This window comes from Mirounga angustirostris, unplaced genomic scaffold (genome assembly GCF_029215605.1).
Source record: "Mirounga angustirostris isolate CCGP_5_RB_7025 unplaced genomic scaffold, mMirAng1.0.hap1 SCAF_7, whole genome shotgun sequence".
NCBI classification, from domain to species: Eukaryota; Metazoa; Chordata; class Mammalia; order Carnivora; family Phocidae; genus Mirounga; species Mirounga angustirostris.
Genome location: NW_026991715.1, coordinates 121,525,708 through 121,538,036, shown reverse-complemented (window position 1 = coordinate 121,538,036; position 12,329 = coordinate 121,525,708). Strand labels below are relative to the sequence as shown.

Here is a 12,329-nt window from a genome sequence, read left to right as displayed (position 1 = left end):
AGCCAGACAGGACACCTGAAATAATCTAATCTTCAATCCTCATTTTATCGATAGGGATGCTTAAACCTGAAGAGTTTAAGTGACATGTTCAAGGTGACACCTTGATTACTGGGTAGAGTCAGGGCTAGAACCCAGGGCTTACATTTTTATGTTCCTTCTACTACTCCATATGGCCTTTTTCTAAAATTTGAAAATAGAAATATATTCTGATTTTCTATACAAATAAGTATTCCCAGAAACTGTCGATCTGATTCACCGTACAACATTCAGGAGATCCTCCCTAATTTTTCTGAAGCCTCCAAAAGCTGCCAACTCTTACAACCATGGCTGATTTAGAATAAACATGTTTAAACTAAAATAACAATATATTCCATAGTTTGCTAAGTGTTCTTATTAGTAATGGTTCAATGATATTTCTCCCTTACATTTTATTTCTTTTATTATTTTTATTTTAAATAAACTCTATCCCCAATGTGGGGCTTGAACTCATAACCCTAAGATCAAGAGCAGCATGCTCTACCGACTGAGCCAGCCAGGTATCCCTCTCCCTTACATTTTAAATGTGATTTATGATTATTCTTTAATATACTGGTTCTCAAACTTGGCTACAAGGTTGCTTTTAAAATGCTCAGTGCCGGGGCGCCTGGGTGGCTCAGTCAGTTGAGCGTTTGCCTTCATCATGATCCCGGGGTCCTGGGATCAAGTCCTGCATCGGGATCCCTGCTCAAGAGGGGAGCCTGCTTCTCCCTCTGCCTGCAGCTCCCCCTGCTTGTGCGTTCTCTCTCTGTCAAATAAATAAATAAAAAATAATAAAATAAAACACTCAGTGTCTAGGCTACATCCCACATTAATTAAATTGGAAAACTCTGGGAGTGGGACCCAGGCGTCAATATTTTTTAAAACTGTCAGGTGATTCTAATATGCAACCAAGTTTGAGAACCAATTAAATTATTAATAATTTAATAATTATTCAAACTTTAAAATAATATTTCATGGTTTATTAGATCAAAAGAGCTCTCTAACACTGTCATCAACTATATTAATTCACCTTCCTCAAAAAATTACCAGAGAAAATAATCTAAGCGATTTCAGAAAAACTTTCAAATCATAGAATACCAGCATCAGTTGCTTAAACTCCTTATAGCTGACGATACAGAAAAACACACAGAAATCCTTAGGTATACACACAGAAAAAGTAACCTGAGCTACCAGCCAAAATGAGCTCATAATCATGGACATGCATTATTTGTTTCCATATACATATCAAAAAGCAACAACCTGGAATGTAACAAACCACACTCATAAATTAAGTCAACTGATTGCAGTCCTTTTTCCAAAGCTGATTCTAAGTGGTTTTTCCTTGATTTAGGCCATTAGTAAGTGAAAACTGTTTGCATTTCACAAGCATGTTTAAACATCACAAGTTTTGTACTCCATAACAGAAGACAATGTGATTGATTACAGATGAGGTCACATGATCAACCAATCAAGAGAGGTTTTTAATCACCATGAATAAGAAAATATAGCATCAACATAAAATTAATGAACTTGTTAACTGTTCTTTCTAGTTATAAAAAGAGCTATAATAAACATTGGTATTTCTTATTTTTATCAGAATTAACCCATTTATTTATAATCTTCCCCAGTTCTCTGTTCCTCATGGAAAATTATGTTTTGGTCCTGACCCTACCTTTTTAGTTCCAACTACACAGTAAACAGGCAAAGTCAAATAGTTCTCAGTAGCTGTTGTAACAAAATTTGACTAAAATATTAAATATTATTAAAATATTTCCTTATTTTTATAATAATTATATAGTGCTCTCATAGCAATTCAACAAGATTTTGCTTAAAAAATAATTATGGTGACCCAAGCATAAATTAGAAGAAAAATGTCTACTTACAGGTATCATCCAGTTAGCCAGGTCACCATATTTGGAAACCTGCATTGCTCCTAGCATTGTTAGATTGACATGCCCCCTGAGAGAGAAAAAGGAAATATAAAGCAAACTTCACAAGCTTTATGTCCCATTTGCTTGAAATTGCCAGCAATTAAAATAATTCTATACCCTCCAAAATAAATTTGCTTTCCCCCACCCAACACCCGATTTTCCAAATCAATCAGCTCAAGCTGAAGTAGAGAAATAACCATTAAGAGTTCTTGAAAAAAAGTATAGCTTATATCGTCTCCAAAAACAAATTAAAAACAGGTGTACACAGTGACTTTGTTTCCTTTGGTGAGGGGGAATGTGGCTTGATTTGAAGGCAAACACTAGCTAGAAAATGAAAACACAGTTTTGTAGAAAATGTGAGGATCCTCAGAAAGAACTTTAAAAATGTTTACTTCAATATTCTCAGCACATAGATATATATTCCATTTGGGGGGTTCTTTTAATAACAGTGAGTTCAATGTTCCAATTCCCAACATTCAATGTGAATAATTTCCTATCCTGGTGCAGCTGAATGAGCCCATGACCATTTTCTGGCTGGGAGACATGGCTATGTTTCGGAGCCTTGCTAACATGTTCAGGGGATGACTCAGTTCATTCCATGCCATGTGAAACATGAGGGGTTCCGTTGTTACATACCCTCTAATCATCGCAAATGATTCATCGCTGGAGAAATAAGAGGCTCCTGGAAGAACAGTAACTGTTTCCTTGCCTAAACACACATACACAAGAAAGGAAACAAAGGAAAGAAAAAGCTATTAGATTTCTAAGAGTGGAAATCATGCAGAGAGAGGTCTATACCTTCTCTGCTTCCTAAAGAACTGAGGCCCCTTTAACCAAACTGCTGTGGCAATGGGGCTGTGGGAGACACAGTGGGAAGTGTTGCCCTACGAGGAGGAGTATTTAGTCAGTGGCACTGTTCAGATTTGCCCCTGCACAGTGACAGCAGAAAGCAGACCAACTTTTAATTTTATTACTGTTTTTGAAATTCTCTACAAAGCACCCCCTGTCGCCTCTAACCATTCCCACCTCTCCCCAGCCCCAATCCCTCCACAAGCCCCTGCAAAATGCTGATGAGAGTGAGGGAAAAGGTGTCCCTGGGATGCACCTGTCAGAATCCAGTGCTACTGGAAGTCACTGGAGCAAAGAGATTGTGGAATAAGCATGAAGAAACACAACTTTGAAGGGAATGACACAGAAGATACTCCTCAGATGTTTCTTAAAAATCAAGAAATGATCTAGAAAGTGAGGTGCCCCCTAATTCCTTAATATCATTAGGCCTGAATCTCTTCTTTTAATCTCTCTCAGCCTCATATTTCCTTTCTTGCTCCTGTTTCTGTTAAAACTCATAGGACTTTGATGAGATCAGGAAATAGCATCCTAATGCTGGCTCACATATTTAATGGTAACTTCCAAGAGGTCCTCTTGGAAAGACCTCTTCCAACACTTATACTTCATAATCAAAGTTCACAGCTGGAAAGGATCTTCAAGGTCATCCAGTCCCCACACAACCAATCGTATCACCTGCCTCATATACTTCAGCTGTTTTCTTTTTGTGATCCATTTCCTGTTTGTTCAGTGCCCAGGAGGAAGCTTCTGGTCTTAACCAGAAAAGTGCTCACATGCCACTTTGCCAAACAGAAGTCAACTGTATGAGAACACCACATGCATTATCCAAGTGTAATAAAGCCGTCAAAAAGAAGGGGAAGAGAAGTTATGATTCGAGGGCTGGACCAGAGAAAAGCTGGACCAGAGTGGTCAGATCATGCCCAGGTGTGCAACGTAGCTGTACCCTCACAGCTTCTCAAGCCTTGCCTGAAAGCTAAATTCTCTAATGACATCCCTCTCCATTTGAGCTCAAGTAGAGAGAAAGAGGCTATTTTTATCAAGCTGAAATATTTATTCCCCAAGGGAGTTTGATTCTAGACAGGGGAAACATTTTCACATCTTCCGAAGTACTATAAAGATGAAAGGTTTGGAAAATACTTTCTGGTGTGGTCAGTAGGGGCTTTTAGGAAGCACATAAGATTTGGATAATGCATGCAAAGTCCTTACTACAGCACCTGGCACAGAGAAAGGACTCCATAAACATCAGTTTTTATTATTGTCATGTTTATTATTCTCACTCCAAACCAACTTTATAAAAGAGACAATGCCATCGCCCCTCTAGGGATAAATGCTACAGGACCCAGCAACTGGCTTATATGGTGGAGTTATACAGCCAGCCTGGGAGCTCTAGGTTTCAGGACAGGTGAAATACAACTAAACTTGATCCTAACGCAACTTCCATATCCAGCAAATTCGGTTCTTCACCATTCCTGTGAGGTGGATATGCAAGGACCAAGAATGTGTAGGACAAAAAAGCAGAGAAACATAAAAACCTCAATTCTTTGTTCTGCAGGTGCTAAATCACAATGACTTCTAAAGGGCAATCTCCACCAGCTGACAGTACATAGAAAGCATTATTTACCGCTCACAGGAAACCTGGAGATCAGTGCGAGGCTTTGGCTCAACCGATATGATTTATGGAGCATAGTTTTATTTAAGAGCCCAGAAAACAACGCTCATAAAAAATAGTTATTGTCAGGCACCTGCTAATACATTCTGGCATGTTATAAATTACATTCTCTGGAAGCCAAGTTAGTTGTCAGTATTTTTAAATATCCAATATCTAAATAAAAATAGATGTCCTGAAGTTGAATCCATGTTTTCAAATACAATGTCCAAATTTGGTCAAGAAATAACTGTAATCAACATACAATCAATATCTTAATGAAAAAGAACTTTCTTATTTGACTATTCCTGATTAATTTCTGTTTCCTCCAGTTCTTCTCTGTGTCTAGATCCTTTCATGATATTTGGGCAAACACAGTTCTTCAATTTCATAGTTACTGAGGCCTTTGGCTCATGATTTAACATGTCGTTTACTCAATATCAAGTAAATGGCTGCTTTGTGCCTTAAATAGTGTTACAAACCAAACACAGATGCCCTAAACTAATGGTTCTCCAACTTTAACACCCATCAGAATTACATGGAGGATAGATCTCTGAGCTAAACTCCCAGAGTTTGTAATTCAGTAGGCTTGTGATGGGGCCTGAGAATCTCTATTTCTAATTAGTCCCTGGTGATGGTGATGCTGATGCTGTACCACACTTCGAGAACCACTGCCCTAAGCAAAAGGAATATACTATTCAGCTAGAGAGATAAATACACATGAATAGTTAATTACAAGGCAAAATGAGAGACACTAGATGTGTTATAGGTTCAAAGGAGGGGCATTTTTGAACCACAGAAGATCAAATGAACTGGAGCTTGAAGAACGGGTATAACACATTTCAATAGTAAATTACTGATAAGGAGATGGGGATGCAAAAAGAAGGGGACAGAACCAAAACTCTGATAGGCACAGGAAGAGCAAAGGCATGGAGGAAGGAAGGCATGAGTCACAATCAGAACAGATCCAGTAGTGCAGGATGGGTGGACAGGGGAGTCCTTGAAGGGTGTAGTGGAAGATGAAGCTGGAAAGGGCAGGTGCAACTATCAGATAGATCTTGAATGCTATACTATTTGTACCTTAGTCTGCAGGCCTGTGATTCTTCATCTGTGGCACAAGGGCCTCCAGAGAAGGCATTATTGACATTTGGAGCTGGATAACTCTTTGAAGGGGGCCTGTTTCAGTTATTGTAGAATAACTGACAGCATCCCTGACCTCTACCTACTCCCTGACGATAACACTGGCAATCAAAAATGTCTCCAGACATTGTCGAATATCCGCACTTGCTTACTGAGAACCAGTGCCCTAGAGGCACATGACAGGGGCCAGGGATATTTATAAGACATGAGGTTAACATGGTGGTTCTTTCTAAAGCAGTTTTAATCAAAGGTAAGTCATTTAAAACACTGTATATTAAAAGAAAACACAATTAAGAAATAGAGAAGACAGATGGTTAAGTGTCTGCCTTCGGCTCAGGTCATGATCCCAGGGTCCTGAGATCGAGCCCCATGTCGGGCTCCTGGCTCAGCGGGGAGCCTGCTTCTCCCTCTCCTTCTGCCTCTCCCCCTGCTCATGATCTCTCTCTATCTCTGTGTCTCAAATAAATAAATAAATAAATCCTAAAAGAAATAGAGAAGAATGCAAAATGTACATTAATATGAAAGCTGAAATGTGAGACTCACTGGAAATTTCACAATTGTATCAGAATACTGCAACTCTTAACAGGACCTCTGAAATGTTGCTGTAAGCACAGCCTTCTGCCCCTTTGTAAAACTTAGGTTAGCAGTGGGTATAGTGCAATGTGTAGAGAAAAAGGCCAGGAGACTATGTGTGAGTCCAGTCCTAGCAATGGGATCCTGGGGACATCACATCACTATTCGGGGCCTCAGTTTCCCAATCTGTACAGTAAGTTTTCACGTGAGGCTCAAATGGTATATAAGTATGAAAAAGTATGCTGCAAACCAAATAGTGCTGTAAGGTGGTAATTCATTTTTTCATAACCTTGAGATTATTTAGAAGGGATCCCTAGAAATAGTTGTGCTATTTTAAAATTTTAATACACTGATTATACCCAGAAATAGAACTCTTTGTATTTATTCCAAGGGATTTCTATAAAAATCCTTTCAGGGACACCTGGGTGGCTCAGTCGGTTAAGTGTCTGCCTTCAGCTCAGATCACGATCTCAGGGTCCTGGGATCAAGTCCTGCATCAGGCTCCTTGCTCAGGGGGGGAGACTGCTTCTCCCTCTGCCTGCCACTCCCCCTGCTTGTGCACTCTCTCTCACTCGCTCTCTCTCTCTCTGATAGATAGATAGATAGATAAATAAATAAATAAATAAATAAATAAATAAATTCTTTAATTAAAAAAATCCTTTCAAATTAATACAAGCAAGGGGCTGATCTTCCAGGTAACTTCCAAATTTGGGGAGTTGAGGAGACCACCAACATATATTCTGGGCTCTTTAGCTTGAAGTATTTCCTCCCTAATTTAGACAGCTCCAAAATCAAAAGTAACATAAATCCTAAGCAGAACTTGGATGAAAGAGTTAAAATATTAATAAGGTGATTTGCAGCTTGGTTTCCCAAAAGCAATGAATTATTGTTTTACAAAGCAGTCTAAGACTATGCATGGTATTTCAGGAGTTAAAATATAAAACTAGTGGCTTCATTACAATTGAGTTACTTTTAAGCTCATGGAATCAGAAATGCCTACTGTCCAATAATCACTGAAAAGATTAACTACTTTTCCAAGGAAAGTGGGTTCTATGAACTCAGGCCTAAAATGTGGAAAACAGAGTTATTCATTTTGCAAATAACTCACTAACATCATAAATTAATCAAACCAAGCAGCAAATATTTTCACAAATCAATGAGCTATTGCTAAAGGGTACAGTACAATTAAATTACAGCCTTAGTTAAATGTCATTGCTTTATCACAGTGGGCCTTTCAGGGTTGAGTCGTGTTAGCTAATTCAACTATTCAACCAGAAGCGGTTTTACTTCCAAAAATTCTAAGTTTCAAACATCAATTCTACTTGGCAGCTGGCCTTTATGTTCAGCTAATATTGCTGCTCTTCTGAGATTTTCATGTACTATTTTTGAATGTGATGTACGAATAATACTTTTGTGGGGGTAGAGTGAATTCAAGAGTAAAAGAGGGTAAAGAAAACATGCTAGAGTATAAAAATTAGCTTCTTATGAGCAGCCTCAATGTAAGGATAACCTTCAGCCCCAAAAAGCATGGGCAGTCACAACGGCCAAAGGGTCTGGCTTGGTTTTTTCTCCTCTAGGCTACTACTACATGCAACTGTATGTCACAGTCAAATAAAAAGCTTAATAATAAAAGGCAAAGCATATAAATGTGGGAATGAAGAAGACAGGCTAGAGTGACAGTTCAAAAATCTCTATTACTCACATCACTGGGTTGTACTTAGTGGCAGAGTACAACTCTAAGTAACCTTGAACCTCTGAAGGATATGCTCTTCTATTCCAATGATGACTAGGGGACAGTAAGTATTGCTCAGAACAAAAACCCCTGTGTGCCAGATCTTTTCTTTTTGCCTCTATGGATCCACTTGTCATCCTTCACATCACAAGAAGGCAGACATATTTCAACCTGGGATTGGCCAATGGAAGGCACAAGAAGAAGATCCAGTAGAGAAGACCCCCACCCCTCGTCCAGGTTTCTGTAAGATGGCTGCATTCCTCTACCAAAGGCCATAGACCCTATTAGGTGGCCCTCTCCCACTGCTGTCCCTTAAGGCCTCAGGGTGACAATAACTCCCTGTGGTGCTTCACCATCCTTTCCTGGTTTCCCTCAATCTTAGTCATACCCTTGTAAATTGTCCTTTCCTTTAATTCTCATTACCCCATTTGGGGAGTGCTCTCTATGTATAGCCTGGACCCTGACTGATTGACCCACCAAAGCTCTTGCCGTTATATGTAGCCCCACCTGCAATTTCTCCATTATTTGAGTCTTCCCTAAGTAAGAGATGATCTCTGAAGAGCAAGCCAGGCAAAGAAGAGACTGGGAAGGCTTCTCTCCCCCCTCCTCAGTGAAAAACACAATTGGAGCACTCTCCAGGAAAAGACAAAGAAATCACGCCCAACTCCTTTCTCTTATTTGGCAAAGAACTAAATTAACAGCAAAGGAAAACACTGGAAAAACATGTAATGAGGGAGTTTACCTGCATTGATTAGATCTGCATCAACTTCATTTTGTAGTGGATATGGACCCTATCAAAGCACACACTGAATTAGTAAGTTTCTCACTGAATAACGTATTAAAATCATAACAAAAACAACTTCTCTAAGAACCCTAGGAAATTACTATCAAAAGACTTGAGATGAACCTTTTAAAAATAATTCCAGTATTTTCATGGCTGTTGCTCATATTGATTAGTCTTTCCTATACTAATAACTGTGATAAAAAGTATTTCTTAAAAATTACCAAAGTTTGAAAGAAATGTTACATTATTAGAAATATAGGTCAAATAAAACAAAAATTTAATTATTTAGTACGTACTATGCAGTCAATGTTACTCATAAATCTTCCTGGTGGTATCAGTGACTACAAACAAAATGGCTGCCTTATTTGACCAGAAGGATGCAGAGGCAAAGTTTCATCTTTTTGGTATGCAGCATCTAAAGGCTCGAATTTGGAGTCCTATCCTTATCTCTCACAACACCTAAGTTTTGATGCCCTTATTTTCCCTTTGCCTGGTTACTCCCAGTTTTGCTTTTTAATTTTGTATGTATTTTTATAAGGCATCTCTACATTACTTGAATGGGGTGAGTAGTTTCATAACATAACATATAGTAAACAAAACAGGAGGAAATGGAAAAAGGAGTCAGGGAGGCAATAAGACACAATCAAGAGTGAGGAAATCTGAGCTGGGAAATTCTAACATGCTTTCAAAAAGAGGGACCAAATAATGTATCGTTTAAATAAACTGAAGTGGCAACTAACGTTTTAGGACTATGTAAATTTTCCCTTTAAACACTGACCATGGATAATATACATCAACTCATTTCCCTGGTCTCCTAAATGAGGGAATTGATCACTCTATAAATAATCACATTTTTAAGATATGGGAGTCTTTGACTGCAATATGAATCTTTTATCCAGACTCATATCAGTTTTGTGCTTCTGAAGATGGTCATGATTACTGCCTCAATCAGTATCAACTATATGCTCATGATCACTATTTATGTCTTAAAGACGAGATATACACTTTCCATATATACAATTTTTATTGCATTAACAGTTAAGATCTACTGAGAACAACAGGAGGTTAGAAATCTTATAAATTGGCCAAACTACAAATAATCTCTGCCATAGTTAATATTACATTAAAAATGTCATCCAGAAAACAAAAGTATTTCTTATTATTATAGTATTTAATTAAAAGTATATCCAAATTCTGTGAGAATGTTGAGCTCATCTGGAAGGTTAATCTTGAGGAAGAGAAAAATTCTTCCCTTTTGAACAACATGGCCTCAAAATGAGAATTAGCTAAGAAGAATTTTTTTGAATTAATCAAAAAATGTCCCTGTTCCTCAAGTAAAAACCTTACTTTTCAGTTTCTCATTCAGAGTCTTATTGATCATTATTTAAATACAGAATTTTTTATGACCTTCATTATCTTGTCCAACCACACAAAAATTAAAGTTATCTGAACAGGACACTGTGAGGTCTCTCTGAAGCAGGTACACGAGGGGAGGTAGACACTGACAAGCTGACACAGGACAAACAGAAAGCTCAGATAGTCAGGAAACTACCTTAAAAATAAGGCTGGGAACTTTAACAACTTATAGAAGATTTCACTAGATGGACTATCTCGTTTTCCACCGAGACTGGATAAATAAAACATTAATCTGTCTTACCAAACCCAGGATTCCATTTTCACTTTGCAGATGAACTGTGATATTTGGGCTGATAAAGTTGCTGGCCAGAAGTGGGATTCCTATGCCCAAATTAGCTGGGGAAAAAAGATGTTAAGGTCCACTATATAAAAGGTAAAAAGATTATGCCATAAATCTGCCACATATATAAATCTGAACTTCTGAACTTTAAGGGCACTTGCTCTGAATGTAATCACTGAATACATTCTCTCCTCACTCTCCAGGCACTATTTTGTAATCTCTTTAAAACAGAAAATCTCTAATTTCAATAACATTAATGTGCTTTCCTGTAAAGATATCAAAGTGGTGGCTTCAGAGGTCATTTTTATTGTAAGACATATTTTATTTTCGTTAATGCGCTTAGCAAATTTGAACTGGTAGATTACGACTTATTGTGACTGATATATTATTAAACATGCCTTGACCTTTGTTTAAAAGTAATTTTCACTATTCAAAACTCCAAAAAAAAACAATGACTTAATATTCTCAAAAAGGGGTATCATTTTTAAATTAAAAAGAGTTTTCTGACAATACCAAAATGTCTGTCTAAAACCATAATGATTCCTTTGGGTCACTGGGATAACATTCATTGGTAACTGAATTCTTCAAGATACAAAGAAGAAGGAGGAGGTGACTAAGTTTCAGTGAATATAATTGAGACTATATAAAAAGTAGCTAAGCTAAAGCACTGAAGAGCTGAGAGTTTGACTCTTCTTCCTCAAATGATCAAAATTGGGTCCTGATTTGTCTGTAATGGTGTAGATTTAATCTTGTCTCCCAACACAAACAGGCTGATCAAATCAGAGACACCCACACCACCTGGAACTGCTGTCCATACTGTCCACTACCACCACACGCTGCAGGACTGGCCAGAATTAGAGCAAAGAATGATGGCACTCTGATGAGATTCCAGGAACAGTGAGATCTTTATGAGTCAGAGCCAGAAAAAATAAGGTTTGTATGTGATGCAATATTACAGACTATGAAGGCTGGCAAGACGATTCAATGAACCAAAACACTGCTTGTAGACATGTTAACTCTAAGAAGCTCTGACAATAGCTACTTGGCTCGTTTCTTACCAAATCACAATCTAGTGTAGTGTAGTTGGTACTTTGTTTCTCACAGTGATGTACAGATCACACTGAGATATTAATTTCATTATGAGCAAGTATTTTCAGATAAGGGAACCCCAATGACAAGCTTCATACCTGAATTCTTTCACCATATTCTATAATTTTTTCAGTTCTTTAATGCTTTTTAGTGGGTCAAATGCCAGGGATAAAGAAGTCTGTGTACTCTGGGTTGAAAAAAGTGGGTAGTATGGAGAGACCATTTATATGAACTTGCAAATATTTTTCATAGGCAATACAATAACAGCGAATAAGAACACCTAGAAGGCATTACTAACTAAAATTAGTGGTATCATATAGTCAGTGTTTAAATGTCAGTGGGAAAACAATTGACTGGAGGTCAGAAGAAAACGAAGGACCTAGCTTTCACCTGCTAGGTTAACTGGTTGATGCTCTATCTTGCTGATATAGGAGCTGAAGAGGAGGTACCATTATATTCCCCTCCACCATGTGAATTCTCTCCATAACACAACGTATAAATTGGAAAACAAAGAAAAACGAGGTGGTGGAGGTAAAAATAAAGTAGAAAAAGGGAGTTTCCCAAGTCAGTATCAGTCTGAAAGATGATATTTATGGACGGGGGAAGCTCGCAGAATGTAGACCCTTGACATGTTTCTAGATCCTCCTTTAGGAACTTTAAGTATGGCTTTAGTGTATTTACCACTCAACAAATATTTATTTTATCAAACACTATTTGTATTTATATGCAGTATTTGTTATTGTATAGTTCAATGTTTGATGTACTGAAAATCAACAAAATGGCAAAGAGACTCACTGTTAAACACATTCGAAAACTGAACAGTAATGGTACTAAATTATCTCAATCTACCTTTTTTTTTTTTTGACAAAGTATCT

The 12,329-nt window shown here is 37.8% G+C and overlaps 1 protein-coding gene across 2 annotated transcripts in view; it reads right to left on the bottom strand.

Moving 5' to 3' along the window:
* OXCT1 (3-oxoacid CoA-transferase 1) overlaps nt 1-12,329 on the bottom strand; it is a 124,216-nt gene that overhangs the window by 50,979 nt on the left and 60,908 nt on the right. For both annotated transcript variants that reach the window (XM_045904128.3, XM_045904140.3), the window contains exons 10-13: nt 10,327-10,421; nt 8,628-8,676; nt 2,586-2,658; nt 1,902-1,977 (exon numbers count right to left, since the gene is read on the bottom strand). In XM_045904128.3, the coding sequence (XP_045760084.2) occupies nt 1,902-1,977; nt 2,586-2,658; nt 8,628-8,676; nt 10,327-10,421 (293 nt within the window). The remainder of the gene's footprint in view (nt 1-1,901; nt 1,978-2,585; nt 2,659-8,627; nt 8,677-10,326; nt 10,422-12,329) is intronic.